General features: G+C 43.3%; 2 protein-coding genes across 2 annotated transcripts in view; one reads left to right on the top strand and one right to left on the bottom strand.

Annotated features, from left to right (window-relative positions):
- The first annotated feature begins 351 nt into the window (after positions 1 to 351).
- Positions 352 to 7506, top strand: RBM15 (RNA binding motif protein 15). Its single transcript, XM_069090403.1, has one exon. It carries the CDS (start codon positions 352 to 354, stop codon positions 3187 to 3189), a length of 2838 nt encoding a protein of 945 aa, XP_068946504.1. The 3' UTR covers positions 3190 to 7506.
- A 2611-nt stretch (positions 7507 to 10117) lies between these two features.
- SLC16A4 (solute carrier family 16 member 4) overlaps positions 10118 to 16843 on the bottom strand; it is a 39841-nt gene continuing 33115 nt past the window's right edge. Inside the window, exon 9 of the mRNA XM_069090405.1 lies at positions 10118 to 10242. Coding sequence (XP_068946506.1) covers positions 10202 to 10242 — 41 coding nt within the window. The 3' untranslated portion in view covers positions 10118 to 10201. The remainder of the gene's footprint in view (positions 10243 to 16843) is intronic.

The following is a 16843-nucleotide window of genomic DNA, read 5'->3' as shown; positions in this document are numbered from 1 at the left end:
GCTTTCCAATTAGAAGCCAAGGGGAGGGGTTAAAGACCAATGAAAAATATGAAGCTGTGGGTTCACTATTCTGCCCGCGCGAGATGAACCGTTACAGGACGGGCCTATTAGCCAATCAAGCTCGCGAGGATTAGGGTCAGGTGATTCGACGGTGCGGCAGGGGCGGAACCACCGACTGGCGCGAGGAACCGTTAATACAGACAACGGCAACAACCAATGGGATCCTCTCGCTAGGATGTCAAGAATCCAATAAGAGAGGTTGGGCGGGATCCTTCACTTCGCGCAGGGAGCTGGGGAGACAGACAGAGGGAGCCCCCAATGACTTTGAGGAAGAGAGGCGTTCACTGACCAATGAGGGCGGTGGGGCGGGGTCCATTGCCGCGGCGGTGTCCAAGATGGCGGCGTGGGATTCCGCTGTGTGAAACCAGCGCGGGCAGGCGAGCTCCCCAGTTCCGAGGCGGCCCCACACAGTCCTCCGCGATGAAGGGGAAAGAGCGCTCTCCCGCGAAGGCCAAGCGCTCCCGCGGCGGCGGAGAGGAGTCGAGCACCCGCGGGGAGCGGAGCAAGAAGCTGGGCGGCTCCGGCGGCAGCAACGGCAGCAGTAGCGGTAAGGCGGAGAGCGGCGGCACCCGCCGGAGCCTGCACCTGGACAAGGGTAGCAGCCGGGGCGGCAGCCGTGAGTACGACGCGCCGGGCGGCGGCTCCAGCAGCCGCTTGCACAGCTACAGCTCCCCGAGCACCAAGAACTCGTCGGGCGGGGGCGAGTCGCGCAGCAGCTCCCGCGGGGGCGGGGAGGCCCGCGCGGCCGCCCCCAGCTCCACGGACGGCGGCGGTGGCGGCGAGTACAAGACGCTCAAGATCAGCGAGCTGGGCTCCCAGCTGAGCGACGAGGCGGTGGAGGACGGGCTGTTCCATGAGTTCAAGCGCTTCGGCGACGTGAGCGTCAAGATTAGTCGCCTGCCGGGGGGCTCGGGGGATGAGCGCGTGGCCTTCGTGAACTTCCGCCGGCCTGAGGACGCGCGGGCGGCCAAGCACGCCAGGGGCCGCCTGGTGCTCTATGACCGGCCCCTCAAGATCGAGGCCGTGTATGTGAACCGGCGCCGCAGCCGCTCCCCCCTGGACAAAGAGGCCTACGTGCCGGCGGCCGTGGTGGGCGCCGCCGTGGGCGGGCACCGGCACCCCCCGGGTGGCGGGCAGCGGGCGCTGTCCCCAGGTGGCGCGGCGCTGGGTTACCGAGACTATCGCCTGCAGCAGCTGGCCCTGGGCCGCCTGCCCCCGCCGCCCCCGCCGCCCCTGCCCCGAGAGCTGGAGCGGGAGCGCGACTACCCCTTCTACGAGCGCGTTCGCCCGGCCTACAGCCTGGAGCCCCGCGTGGGTGCCGGCGCCGCCCCATTCCGCGAAGTGGACGAGCTGTCCCCCGAGGACGGCCAGCGCGCCAACCGCACGCTTTTCCTGGGCAACCTGGACATTACGGTGACCGAGAGCGACCTACGCAGGGCCTTCGACCGCTTCGGGGTCATCACTGAGGTGGACATCAAGCGGCCTACGCGGGGCCAGGCCAGCACCTACGGCTTCCTAAAGTTCGAGAACCTGGACATGTCCCACCGCGCCAAGCTGGCCATGTCCGGCAAGGTAATCATCCGCAACCCCATCAAGATTGGCTACGGCAAGGCCACTCCCACCACACGCCTCTGGGTGGGTGGCCTGGGTCCCTGGGTGCCGCTGGCAGCCCTGGCCCGCGAGTTTGACCGCTTTGGCACCATCCGCACCATCGACTACCGCAAGGGCGACAGCTGGGCTTACATCCAGTATGAGAGCCTGGACGCGGCCCACGCAGCCTGGACCCACATGCGGGGCTTCCCGCTGGGGGGGCCCGACCGCAGGCTGCGTGTGGACTTCGCAGACACAGAGCATCGCTACCAGCAGCAGTACCTGCAGCCGCTTCCTCTGACCCACTATGAGCTGGTGGCCGATGCCTTTGGGCACCGAGCTCCCGACCCCCTGCGGGGGGCCCGGGACCGCTCTCCCCCCCTGCTGTACCGGGACAGGGACAGGGACCTCTACCCAGACACGGACTGGGTGCCGCCTCCCCCTCCTGTTCGGGAGCGCAGCACCAGGGCTGCCGCGGCTGCTGTGCCAGCCTACGATCCTCTTGACAGCCTGGAGCGCCGGCGGGATGGCTGGTCCTTGGAGAGGGACCGGGGAGAGAGAGACCTCCCCAGCAGCCGGGACCCTCCCCGGAAGAGAAGGCTGCCAGAGGACAGTGGGGGCCGGCATGTGGACAGATCTCCTGAGAGTGAGCGCTCCCGGAAAAGACACTGCCCCCCCACACCAGACCGCAGCCCGGACCTGGGCAGCAGCCGAGATCGCTACAACAGTGACCCTGACCGTTCTTCCCGCCTGCTCCTGCTTGAAAGGCCGTCCCCTGTGCGGGCAGACCGGAGAGGCAGCTTGGAGAGGGGTCAGGGCGACAAGAGAGACCGCAAAAACTCAGTGTCGGTGGAGCGGGAAAGAAAGCACCGGGCTCCTGCACCCTCAGAGGGCAAGAGCCCCCTGAAGAAGGAAGAGCGAGCAGAGGCTTCGGCACCGAGCACCAGTAGCGGGAACAAGCTGAAATCACCACCGAAGAAGCCCGAGGCTGCTGCGGCCTCCACCCCAGCGGCTGCCCCCAAGCTGTGCCTGGCTTGGCAGGGCATGCTTCTGCTCAAAAACAGCAACTTCCCATCCAACATGCATCTGCTGCAGGGCGATCTCCATGTGGCCAGCAGTCTTCTGGTGGAGGGCTCCACCGGGGGCAAGGTGGCCCAGCTCAAGATCACCCAGCGCCTGCGTCTGGACCAGCCCAAATTGGACGAAGTGACCCGGCGCATCAAGGTGGCTGGGCCCAACGGCTACGCCATTCTGCTCGCTGTGCCTGGCACCTCGGACAGCCGTTCCTCAACTGTGTCTGAGGCCACAACCTCGACTCAGAGGCCGCTTAGGAACCTGGTGTCCTACCTTAAGCAAAAGCAGGCAGCTGGAGTCATCAGCCTCCCTGTGGGGGGCAACAAAGACAAGGAGAACACCGGGGTTCTCCATGCCTTCCCACCCTGTGAGTTCTCCCAGCAGTTTCTGGATTCTCCTGCCAAGGCACTGGCCAAATCTGAAGAAGATTACCTGGTCATGGTCATTGTCCGTGGTGCGTCCTAAAAAGTCCATGTGTAGCTTGCATTTACTACTTGACATGGTTCCTAATGTGTGATGTGTTATGGGATACAGCATCAGACACACAACTTTATTATTTTTTTTAATTAGGTGTTTATTTGTAGCTATTTCCTCCTTACATTTCTATAAACCACTTTAAAGTAGAAGTCAGGAAAGTTTAGCTGTTGGCATACATAAGTGAAGGGGATCGCCCTGAAAGGAGCAGGCAGATAAACCTGTTTAATTAAAACTTCCCATCCTTTTATTTGTAACTTTTGTCGTTTATCCTCATTTTTGTAAACTTTAGTTTAAAAAAAATCCTCTAAGTTACATACCTATATGTTTGAAAAGTCAGAATTTGGAAAACAAGTTTAAAAAAAAACAACCAAGACTGGTAGGAGAAACCATATACACCTGAGAATGACTTGGCCTCTGTTGTACTTACTTATTAATCTGATTAAAAATAATTGTTAGGTTTGGTGTATATATAAATAATTCTTATGTCAGAATTATTTTGTTTTATTTTGACTAAAATTTGATCAGGGAGTGCAAATGTCAGGTGGTATACTGTACAGCAGTTTAATTCTTTTAATCAGGTGTTTGAGTATTTTATTTCACTTAATATACAAAATTAATTCCCAGAAAGTATGCCTTAACACACTCATTCTAGCATCTATTCACGAGTTCTACTGTATCCCATATATGCACTTTTGGTTTGTAGCTGTGACTGTTCAGTAAATATTGAGGACTATGTTACAAACCATTTATGTCTTGTGCTTACTCTAGTATGCAAGAAACAAGTAGGTGCTTTAAAAAGAAAAAAATCTAGTCAGTATAGGTGTTTGTTTTTACTGACTTTTCAAAGAAGTGTAAGAGGTACAATTCATACTTAGCAGTGCATACTCCAAAATTAAATGTTTGTCATTAAAGGTGGGTTTTAATTTTTGTGACCATTTAAGGTTCTGGCTTCAGTAATAGAAAGAAACAGTTGTCTACAGGCTTTTAAGGTATATCTTGGATCATTGGACATCAATCAGCTATATCTGAGTTGCAGAGGTTTTGGTTGTCGATCTTAAAAAATTGCCTTAGAAGGACCCTTTGTGGGTTTTTTTTGGGGGGGGTGAATCCCCAAATGATAGTGAAGGGACCTATTACATCATTGTAAATGTTAAATGTTGGTGATATTCATGTACAGTGGGCTTACCTGGTATCTGACAAAGTTTAAAAAGTTGGATAGATTCCAGAGCTATAAGGCCCATTTTTGTTTTTGTTTCCCTCCCCCTCCCCCAACAGCTTATTGTATATAGCTGGTCCCTAAATGTAAATTTAACATAGCTCTTAAAAAAAAGTTTACTCAATTGGATTTTGCATTTTCTCTCCCAGTTCACTTTTGTTGAGTTCTTTTAACTGAACATTATTTTTATTTCTGTTTTGTAAGCATATATTTTGCTGCTTGGGTATCTAGCAACTCATCAGTGTATTTATTTATTTTTGATATGTCAGATTATCCTTGACTGTAATTTACATTTTCCCCCTGATTGAAGTGGTGATGACCTCCATTAATGCCTGTAGTACATGTTAAGTTATGAATAGAAACCTTAGGAAGATCTGGAATACGGTTACTATTATCCATGAAAGTATTTTACTTGTTCGAAGCCTAGTAGAACTTGGCTGTTCTTTCTATTATCAGTGAGGATGCTGATACTTTGAAATAGCACCAATAATAACCCAAGGGAAACTTCATGTTAAATTCATCATTATTTAATTTTTAAAAGATTGTATTCATTGTTTTCCATTATGGCAGGTGTCTAATGCATGTCAGCATGACCCTCATCACTGCTGTAGTATATCATCCTTTTATTTTCTTTATACATTTGTAAGGTTTTTTTGGATTTGTTTTGTTTTTGAAACTGGAAAAAACTTCACACTTTTGATGATTATTGTGGAAAGAAAGTAAGTGCTGAACTTTGAATTCCAGGTCCTTGATACACCTTGGGGGAGAAAAAATATATTATCATTTAGCCTTTTGTGTTTAATGCCTTTGAAAAGCAGTGATTAGGACTCAAATATGCAATAGACACCTGTTTTAAAAACTGCTGCATGTATGGGGTCAAAGTACAGTTTATGCCTAGAAATACTTTATCAATTAGAAATTATCTCACTCAATTTTTGGAGTCCCTTTTGATAAAAATGAACTGGGAAAGCAGTTTTTGCGCTTTCAAAGAGTAAGCTCGTGGCATCTAGATCTCACTATGATCCAAGATGTTTTTTCAATCAGGTCTATTTGAAGGGTAACAGGAATAGGCAGCACTGTGCTTTTACTTCCTGTCTGAATGTTTAGTTGAAGTGATGGTTTTTGTTAGATCTGGTAATTTGTGCTTCCTGCTCTATTTGTGAAATAGGTTTAATATCATTCTTGAGTGTGTAAGGTAAAGTAATTTGATGATGTTTAGTACGGCAGTTATCTGAGTGCCATCAAATCACAATGCTGCCGTTTTATGTCTTGTCTATCCTGTTGTACAGGTGTGTAACCTCAGTAACTGTTCACTTCATTCAGAAATGGGAAATTCTGAAAGTCTAGAACCATCTCTGTGGTGCTAAACACTGTTAGCCAGAATTTTATAATCCCATTGTTGGATTTCCTATAACCAAATTTTCTTGATGCTGACTGTGTGCATGCAGTTGATGTTTCTAGAATTTATTAGTTCAAGTAAATTGAAAGAACATTTTTATGAAGCATTTAATGGCTTGGTACTCAAGAAAAGGAGACTATCTAGATGATTAAACCTTTTGTATCAAAATTCTAAACTTTTAAAGGTATAGTTGGTTCCCTAATTGTCTCAACTGCTGGTCAATAACTTTACCTGATCTCTTTTGTTGACTGAAACTGGAAGTTCCTCTGAGGGTTACTATAAAAATTCAGTTCCTCTTTTAAGTTAACTTACTTTGAAGCCCTTTGTTTCCTACCTGGTATAGCTGAAAGAACTACCTTTGCTTTCTAAGTGTAAGAAACATTCATCAGAAACTGCCAGCAGTAACAGAATGAAGAGACCACCTTAGGAGAGGGTCTGGATGACCTTTCATGGAAAGGACATTTTTGGTGTATGTAATGAGCAAATTTTCTGGGTCTATTCTTTCTCATTTCCATGACTGGTTTTGAGATAATATTTACAAAAGAGTCCACTGTGAAAATGAGAAGCAGCTGTTAGTAGATTTTATAGACTTGACTCCTATCCTCTTGATTATAGTGACATCCTTAAAAAGGAATATTATCATAGGTAACTGTAGTGAACTGTTAAGCTTGATGGAGAGTTTGTAAATAAGATTTGGAATAGTGTTGAAACCAAGGATCTTAAAGGGTTTTCTGGTCATTTAGCAATTCTTTATATTGAAACGGTTCATCTTGTCTTTTAAGTTGTAACATAGCCCATTAGATTTTAAGTGGCTGTGTACATTGACCCCTTTTTTATGACATTGGAGCACCTCGTTGCTGGAAAGCTTATTATAAACAAAATTACCACAGAGGTGAAAGTTTAACTGTGATTCATGTTTTCATTTTTTCACTTTTAAGTTGCCTTCAGGAAGAATCCCATTTAAAAAAAAACAATTATAAGCTTTCACTAGATTTTTTTGTGGAAATTTTTTGTTTCCCTCCCCTTCTCTCACACACTCAATTGAGTGTAAAGGATATTTTCAGTTCTATAACCCTAAGCTTAGCTTATTAAAAAAAAAAAAAAACCAAAACAAAAACCCAACCTGTTATACTTGTTATGTGTCTTCATGGAATGAATTCATTTCAAGGTTTGTGCCAGTGGGTATTATTGGTGCTTTTTGAAATCAAAGTGGACTATCCAGAAAGGCCTTGTAGCTTATGTTCATCTATGTATTGTAGGAAAAAAATATGTTGTAAACGTTTGTACTTAATAACCTTTTTTTCCCCTTCTGCAAGCAAAGCTGGTGGACAGCGGATGAAGATTTGGAATTCTAAGCTCTAATGGACCTTTTTGAAGAGAAGTTGTGGCTTATGTGGAATTTACATGGGCCTCTTGATTGGAAGAAAGCTTATCTGTTTAGTATTTGTGCATTTTACTAAAATGGCAGCTTAAAAAGTTGTGTATCTGCTATTGTGATGCCAATGCCCGTGTTTTAAGTGGAAAAAATGACCTCTTTGCTTTGTGCTGTGTACACAAGATTTCTGGAAAAGTAAAGGAAAACCCTTTTTATGGCTCACACAGCTTAAAAGTAGCTGTCACTCAAACGTGCGCTCACAGTTGAGCTGATTTTGTTTCATTCTAAATAAATTGTTTCTTTTGAGGAAAATGTTTTTCTGCTTGGAAGTGAATTGACAACAATCCTTTGACCCCTTTGTTTGCAGCGGAGGGGGTACTTGCTGCTGCTCAGATCTTTTATGTCCTGAGCAAGAAGCAGTTAAACCATCATTTCATGTTGACAAGCCTGGTGTGTCAAATCTGAAGGATCTCTAGTGAATGTGTTACTGGGGGTCATTTGCTGCTCAATCCTCATCCTTTGGAGGGAATGGTGCTGTTTGCTGGGATGCAAGAAGCAGGGAGAGCACCTTAAGCCTCAGAACATTGCAGAAGTCTGGGGCTTTGCTGGTTGGAAGAGCTGGAGTTGCTGAATTTTAAGTTTTGATTTATTTTGTTCACCCAACACGTTTGGCCTTAGTTTCATTTTTAATTTGAAGAAAAAGTTTGAAATTGCTTTGTCTTGCACTTAAAACGCTCGCACCAAATTGCCAAAAGAAAGAGAAATGCTCCGTTTGCTTTTAAATGTTAATGATGTTAATAAAGCCTTTGCTGACACATTGGAGGAGCTCCTCCGTCTCCAGGGGCTTCTCACCAGTTATGCAATCATGGGTTTAGTTCTGAATGGATGAAGAGTTCCTGAGAGCTAGCGTTTGTAATTAAAACCATTCATTGGTCTCAGTGCCTTATTTGACCTCTGGTTCCACAAGCCTCGGATGTGCATGCATCGTGATGGTTTCATAGGTACGAACGCACACTCAGTCCCTGTCACTCCGGTTGGTAGTACAGATTGTGAGGAAAAAAAGGCATTCCTAAGGCAAGAAAGGGTTTGCCTTAATTCCTGCGCTGTCCTGTGTGGGGGCTCCTGAGCTTTGGAAGGCTGCTCCCACTATAGGAGCACAACTCCCATGTTTGCCGCAGGAGACATCGTGGCACGGGGACTACGCCAGAGCCCAAGAGGAAGCTACCCTCGCTGCACCATTCTGGCTTCAGACACCTTTTGTTGTGGTTTGCCAATTGTAAAGTTAACTAGTTGCAGACGAAGACAACCTTGAAATGCAGGCTCGGATGGAAGAGCCCTTAGTGCTGTCGGTCTCCATGCAGGATGTTGATTGCTAGGCAACAGGTGATTACCAACAAAGGATGCCACGATTGTATTCTGCACAAGGTGGTGTTCCCTGGCAAACAGCTGTGTAAGCTTGTAAACAGGTAAGGGGGGTTTTCCAAAGTCAAAATGCATTGTGATATGTAGGGTGAGGGTTTTTGCTTTGATTCCCTGCTGGGTTTCTGCAGCTGGGAATAATCAGGTGCTTGTGATGCTCTGCTACTAACACCTTCCTCCTCATACTGCCAGTTTCCATAAGGGAGGTAGGATGAGAACTCCGTACTAATGCTTAGAGGAGCTTCTTAAAGAATGTTCACTTAGAAGACATTGGGATCTTAGATATCCAGCCTAGACTTATGCGTTAAAAATCCTGTGATTTAGTCCTCTCTACATTTTAAATATTACCTGAGCCCTAGTGTCCTCCTAGTCTGTGATACATCAGCCATTATGTACCTGTCCCCTGATCTTGGGAGCAGGATGTTGGGGGACAGGTTAGGAACTTGAACTTGGGATGAACTGCTTACTATTAGCAGAGAGTAGGATTTCTTGTTCTGTAGGGAAATTTACTGTCCATTGAATTCATATAGGAAATGTGAACATTGTTCACTTGGCCTGTTCTCGCAAGAGATACCTACTACTACAGAAAAAGCTTTGCTCTTATCCATAAGCATTGAATCTTACACCTAGATATCAATGGTATCACCAGCTTTCTCATACAAGAATAATAGACTTTAGGACCCTGGTTTAGAAGGGGTGACATTACAGTGCAGAATCCATAGACTAGATCAGATAGGTTTTCCTTCTCATTCCAGGAAGGGACATGAGTTAATTATAAAATTGAGTTAGATCTGCAACTTTCTGCTTGGGGAGCTCAAGAAGACCAGTTACTTTCAGTCCTTATTTTCTTTCCCCCAGACCCAAGTAGGAGGCTCATATCCCTTGTCCACAGCTATCATGTGGCATTCATTGTTCAAATCCTAATACTTCTTTCTCTTTAACTGAGGATGTGATTATTTTGGAGTTTTCCCTACCCCCAATACCTCATAGAACTTGGTGTCAGGTACAGGGCCGTTTAATTAGAGCTTAACTTTTATTTCTTCACAGGATTGGGTAGCCCCTTTGGATAATATTTTGTCCTGATAACTGTAGTTAACCATTACATAGCACTTATTATGTGCTAGTCACTGTGCCAAGCACTTTACAATTATTATCTCATTTGATCCTTGCAGCAACCCTGGGAGGTAGGTACTATTCTCATTTCACAAAGTAATGGAGGTAAACGGAGGTTATGTGACTTTTCCCCAGTCACAGCTAGTTCGTGTCTAAAGCCAACTTGAACTCTGGTCTTTTTTGACCTCAAACCCAGCGCTCTTACCTTCTTTGTCACCTAGGAGTTTGGTTTTGATTTCAGGGTATTCAGACTCTTAATTTTTGAACAAGAATACTTTAAAAAATGCACACAAAATAAATCTTGCACAAAAGATGGTTTTCATTGAAGGTTTTGCAAAGTGATTTCTCGTCCCAGTTTAAAAAAACATTTTTATTTGCCGTAGTTGCCATTTTACTATTTAGTAATAGCTAGTTAAATCGTAGGTCTCTCGTGTACTCAAATCTGTAAGTAAACGTGTAACTTGAGGAAATTCATGCTTTAGACTTTTATGAATTTTAAATGCATTTCCAGGGTGTGTCCTACAAAGGGAAATGAAAAAAAATATGCAAAAGGGGTTCATATATTTTATCTAGATAGGAGCAGTCAGATTGGCCTTACAGTGACCTTGAAGATTTAAGTCAGAGAAGAGTTTTGATCTGGATTAGTGGAGGGAGAAATCCTATGCCAGTGAAGTCATAGGTTATTAGAAGTATGAAGAACTGTTATGGGAAGAATACAGAAGATAAATTTTTTAAAGATTGTAATAGTGAAGCTCTTCTCCCCCCTTCCATCCCAACTTTTTTGGAGAGATTTGCCATTAACTGATTCAAAGGTTGTAGTATGAATCAGACCTCTGATTATAAAATGAAGACCCTTCATTTGAAGTAAATAGCCAACTTTCCAGATAATTTATCTTTATTATGATTTAGGTTTAAGTGCTGCTGTAAATAAAGGGCACTCTAAGGACTTGTACATCTCTAAACTGAACTAAGCTGCTTAAAAAACAAGTAAAAAGAGGGACTGCTTAGTGAAATGTCTAGATTTTTTTTCCCTTGCTTAGTGGTAGGTCTTGTATATCTATTTAATAAAATGACATTCTTGATAGGCAGTATATTTAAGGTTCTTAGCTTAAAATGGCACATAATCTTGGAGAGAAAGATGACCCACATCAGTCAGTCTGCCTAGAGGAACATTCCCCTATTCTTCTCTTCCCTCAATGCCTTTATGGGTGTTGAGGATGAAATCCTTGATTTCACCCATCGTGTTCACCTCTTGGTTTATAATTCTATTGGTCTAGTAACTAATCTAGTCCTAAATTTTTTGGTAGTTTCTACTTTAAGTAACACATTAGGATTTAGAGTAGACTTAGTAGGGCCTAACTCCTGATAACCAAGGTGTGAATCATCTGGCCTTGAGATAAAACAGCTCCTAGGCCATACAACTCAAAGTGACCGTATTTTTTTCCTCAGATGTCAAGAGTCTCAAAGCCAATTCAGATGGTTATTGAAAATCAGTTTTGTGTGAGGTCCAGTTTGGTGCTCTAGGAGATAAGAAGGACTTTGCCCTCAAGTTTACAGATCAGTTGGGGAGGTAGATGGCACATTAAATGAGAAAAACCAACATTGTCATTTCTTTTAAAAATAATACTGCAAACAAACAATAGAGCTGTCCTTGAGAACCATGTGATTACTATATGGACAATCATAAGATCAGGAGAGAGGTCATTTCTGACTGGGGAAATCAAGGAGGGCTGTAGACAGGGAGAGGGAATCAAGATTGGGAGACCAGTGATGAGTTGCCTTCAACAGAAAAAGAAAAGGTGGGGGCAGGAGAGAACTAGATTTCAGAGGGAAGGTGTTTTACAAATGAGGACTTGCTTAGTTTGAGGTGGAAGTCCAATTGGGAAAGGTGGGATTAGGGGCTCCAAAGAGGAGTCATCTGCATGGATAGTGGTGCTCTGAGTGTAGGGGAGAGGGGAAAACAGAGAGCCGAACGTACACCTTGGGGACCTTCTCCATTTGAGGGGCTGGCAGAAGAGATAGAAGGGCCACAGTCTACCAGGAGAAGTAGGAAATATCACAGAAGGAAAGGAGTAGTCTTCAGGTTTTAATGTTGGAGAAAGTTAACAAGAATGAAGACAGGAAAGACTATATTTGGGGATTTAGGAAGTCATTGTTAAATAGGCTAGGGATGGGGCATGGAGCAAATATTTTCTGGCTTAGAAAATTCTTAAAAAGTCAGTAGCTTCTCTACAAATTAGAGAATCGCCTAGAACTCTGAGTTTATAAATGACTTGAACAGGGTCACATAGCTAGCATGCGTTAGGTGGGATTTGAACCTGACTCTTGCAGGCTGAGGTCAGCTTTCTGGTATACCATGCTGTCTCTATTATTGGATAGATTATGTTATGTTATTGGATAGATTATGTATCACTTTTCTCCTGAAACTCAGTTTATCTCAGTTATCCTTGGTGAAGAAGAACCTGTATTTTAGAGAGAGGTAAACTGATCTCTGAAGATGTTGAGTTAACCAAGGATGCGCTCAGTTACTGAACTTGGGAGATATTCTGGAGTGTATATTAATCTCCACAGTGATAGGACTACAGTAAACTGAAATCTGTTGGCCAGTGTGTCTTGAACTGAGAATTGATTGTGCATCTGATTTTCCAGTTAGCTCTGATCCTAGCTAGGATGCTGAGAGTAGGGCTAATACTGAAGGATTGGAGCTGAAGGCGAGTATATGTGTGTTGACTAGTGTTCAAAAACTAAAAATAAAATTATTTTCTGTTTTGAGTGATTTGTGCTGCTGTGCACTATCAGTGCAGATAATCAAGAGTCAGTTCCTAGGACAGGTACAAATTTAATCCTGTAATCAGCAGTTATGTGCCTAGGCACGTTGTATCCCAATGCAAAAAAACGAGAATTGCCCATCTGAAAGAGTTTATATTCTATTGGGGAAGATAGCACATGCCTGGGGATAGGGAGTGGACTTTTGGTTTCACTGGTGTTTAGAGCTCTGAAGTGAGGACCTTCCTCTACCATACAGGTTGTTACCTGCCCTGCACCTTAGCCTCAGCAGCCTGGAGCAGTGAGGAGTTAGTGATTTGGTCTGTGTCAGTAGTGGGGCCTCAACCCAGGTGTTCTTCATGCCATGCTGCCTCCAGTATAAACATGGATGAGGTTAGATAGAATCAATACAGGGAAGTTAGGGAAGGCAGAAGCTGGGGTAGTCAGGAGAGCAGAGGCTTGAAAGGAGGAAAGGATTCCATGAGACAGAAGGTAGGAGAGAGCTCTTCCTGGGTATGGGGGATGGCCAGGGCGCAGGGGTGGAGATAGGAAAGGGTCTGCTGTGTGTAAGGAACACAGAGTAGGCTGCTTGGGCTGGACATTGGTGATTTGTAGAGATCAGCAGAGTGCTCTTTCCCCTGAATATAGTTTCTCTCCCCAATTGTTATCCGAAGTGAGGCTTTAAAGGCATCCTTTCCCCCATTGCTTCCTTCTTCAACTTTCTTCTGCTTATTCTAATTTCATCCTTAACCCCTTAGTTGAACTGCAGTCACCAGTGTGTTATGGCCTAACAAGCTGTAATACTTTTTCACATTTTATAACTTATTTAACTTAATGTCCTTAGACAATTGTCTTTTTCCTTGTTGACCTGACATAGGTTCCACTTGTTATTGTACATGAACCAAGTAAAGGGATTATGTGTGTGTGTGTGTGTGTGTGTGTGTGTGATTTTTAAGTACTGAGATTTTTTTTAACCCCATTCTTTTTGCTCATTGACAAACTTAAGACAACATTTTCTTTTGTCCTGAAAAAGAGTCTTCATGAAGTAATCATATAGAGAGTCATAGACTTTTGTAGCTGGAAGAACCCACGTGTCGTGCGACCAGAATGGAAATTAAATGCAAAAGTAACACATTTTGTACACATTCTCCAGCAGATATATTTAAAGCAGTTATTTACAAATCAGACCCTCTTATATTTGAATTTTATTTTATTTTTACCATGTTATAGGAAGTAACTATCACAGATCCTTTTTACTTTATACTTAAGGTAAGCAAATACCTGATAAATGGAAATGTATGAACACCAAAATAAAACTTCAGTTAATCAGAACCTAACTAATCTGAATCCTCACTCAATAAGTTTTGCTATAATTAATTTTTAATAGTGAGAAACTATAAGAAAATAAATTATATTTTATTTTGAGACATTTGCCCAGTCTTGGAGAACTGTAGCTGTAATAATGGCTAGTGAGAATTGATGTTCAAAATCTTTTTCCTTCAAATAGACAAAAGTATTCAATCAAAGAAATATTTTATTATATTTACTGTATTCTCAAGGCAGGGAAGTTTAGTGATATGTATGAGGCTTTTCAGCAAGCAAAAAGTTTTCTCACTCAAAACCTTAAACAGGGAGATTAACCAGAGTGCCTGAGCCTTTGTTTACTTCCTGGCTAATAACTTTGTAAAAAGTGATCACTTGGGGTAACTAGTGTATTTTTGCAGGTAAAGAAATCATTATTTTGCCCTTAATTTCTGTGTTTCCATAAACTTCTGTAGAGCTGAGATTAAAAATCCTTACCCTAATTCAGTATAAGCCTCTTCTTGATTTCATTTTGGCATCTCATTAGACTGTTGTGCCTCCATTTCCTAATCTGTAAAATTAGGGGTAATAACCAATGGGTTCTAGAAATCAGCACACATTCTATAGTATTAAGCAAGGGCCACTAAACTATAGTGAGGTCCTCCAGTCTCTTTTTTGTATAGCCCATGAGCTAAGAATGGTTTTTACATTTAGAAATACATGACACTATTTACAGGTATGAAAAACTGTTCTTAGCACTGCACAAAAACAGGCAGTGAACTTTATTTGGCTCTAGGCTTTAGTTTGCTGACCCCTAGTAGGGTGTCACAGTATTTAAATTCTTATGTTAAACTAAGGGAGCCAGTAGAAGAACAGTAGACTCTGTTCTGACTTAACTTGTTATCATTTTAAGTGATTCTGGGTGCCAGAAGGATGTATTTTGTACCTAAGGTTTTTTAGATTAGCTTGAAAAACACTTACTTTTTCCATTTTAAAAGTTAGGGTGTATACTTTTGTACTTTGGGAGTGGTGGTAGAGGGTAGCTATGGGAAATACAGGCTTTTCATCCCATGCATCCCCCTTTGCTGGTGCTCAGGTCTTGTCTACAGGTTTTCAATAGGAGTCAGAGAATCACTTTTTGCTGGTGAAAAGCATTGTTTGTAAGGATCGTTCTTCCTGGACACATACTTTAGAAATCAGATGGAAAATTTATTCTACAAGATCTCTATGGATCTTAATTTGGTGGTGGTGGTGGGGGGGGGAAGATAACATTATTTCGTTTGGAGTGTACATTTTAAAAAGATGATATTCATGTAGTGATGGTAGTTATAGTTATTTTGAACTCTGTCACCTTTTCTTTATACTCTGCCCTTCAAGGAGTATATAGCTTTGTTTCTGTAATCCCAGTAAATTAATTTGCTATTCTATTAAAAAAATATTTTTTAAAGCAGGTAGTATCAAAATGACTGGTTAAACATTTTTCTTTTTCCTCCTGGGTCTCTTTTTAGGTACTACTGACAATCAGAAAGGTATAACGGGCTTTGGAATCTGGTTGTATTAACCAACAGCTAAAAAGATGAGTTCTCATGGGCAGACTTCTGGCATGGACATTTGTCCTCCTGTTTCTGTAGAAAATAGAAACTAGGTTGGAAGTCAGAGCTGCACAAAGTAAGTTTCCTTTAAGTTCCATATTTAAAAACCCCCAACCTTTTTGATGGAGGCATAATGTCAGTTTGAACCCAGGAGTGCACAACAGCTTGAAACTTGAGTTGTTACTGAGGTACATTGCTGATTTTCACTGCAGTGGAAACTGACATCAGGTCCCTCAATGAAATGGAAGGGTTTAAATATGGAGGTGCTTTTCTAGGGACCCTGGCTCCCCATTTCTTGAGGAACAGGGTTAGAAGAGCTTGATAAGAAAATTACTTTCAGTTCTACCTACCCTCTGGGATGTCTAGATTTTGCCTATTGTACTTCTGTGATAAAAAGCAAAATGGGAAATAGAAAAATGAATATAAGGGGCAGCCAGGTGGTACACTGAGTAAGAGCGCCGGCCCTGGCATCGGGAGACCCTGGATCAGTTCTGGCCTCAGATACTCGGCATCCACACAAAATAACTGGCCATGTAACCTTGAGCCAACTGCTTAGAAAAAAGAAAATTGAACATATACGACAAAAAAGTTGTATAGATTGTACTTTGCTGGGCACAGGGAAATCAGATGCCTCTTTTTGCAAAATAACGAGCAATACAACTGGATGATAATTAGTGTCTTCTGTGTCGTAGCCTCGTAGGTTATAGTTTTCTGTTTGGGGACATAACATTTGATCTCCTTTAGGCAATTACTTCTTTTTTCATACAACCTAGGTACCCTGCCAGAGAGTGAGTTATTTCAGTGCGATGGTATTCGAGGGCTCTGTTCCAGAGCTGGGGCACCTTGTCCCAGAGTGTGAGGAAACCCCACTTTTACCACTCTTCTACACATAGTGTTGTAAATTGTTCCCAATCATCTTGAAACAGCTTGATGTTTGGGGCGCCTAGGTGGTACAGTGAATTAGAGTACTGGCCCTGGAGTCAGGAGGACTTGAATTCAAATGCGGCCTCAGACACTTAACACACACACACACACACACACACACACACCCCTAGCCGTGTGACCTTGGGCAAGTCACTTAACCCCAAATTGCCCTCCAAAAAGCCAAAAAAAAAGAAATGTAGAGACAGCTGATGTTCTCCTGCTAATTAATTACATTTTGACTTATTCTCATTTCAAAATTCTTGGTTTTTGTGATATCCCTGGTCATGATGTGTCAAGATTAAGATACAGACTCTTGCCTTCTCAGAGAATGTTATTGTCTATAGTTGTGAGCCAACTTGGGGAAAAAAAATTTTTTTTAGCAGTTCCAAATAAAACCATTCTTAGGAGCAGCATAAAGTGAAACAAGAAGTTATCCCACTCAGGCAGAAAACATAGTGAGTTTCTAATTTTGTCCCTTTGGGACATGATACATTTTAAAACTCTTTGCAAGTGAGATTTTGAGATCTTTTAGAGTT

This window comes from Petaurus breviceps, unplaced genomic scaffold (assembly GCF_028583685.1).
Source record: "Petaurus breviceps papuanus isolate PSGF00001 unplaced genomic scaffold, PetGlider_PUasm1.0 186, whole genome shotgun sequence".
Taxonomy (NCBI): domain Eukaryota; kingdom Metazoa; phylum Chordata; class Mammalia; order Diprotodontia; family Petauridae; genus Petaurus; species Petaurus breviceps.
Note: the sequence above shows the minus strand (reverse complement) of the source record. Positions and strands in the feature narration are given on the sequence as shown.

What these genes read in the sequence shown, in the direction of transcription:
- RBM15 (XM_069090403.1), top strand. Translation starts at nt 352, where the DNA reads ATGAGGGCGGTGGGGCGGGGTCCATTGCCGCGGCGGTGTCCAAGATGG.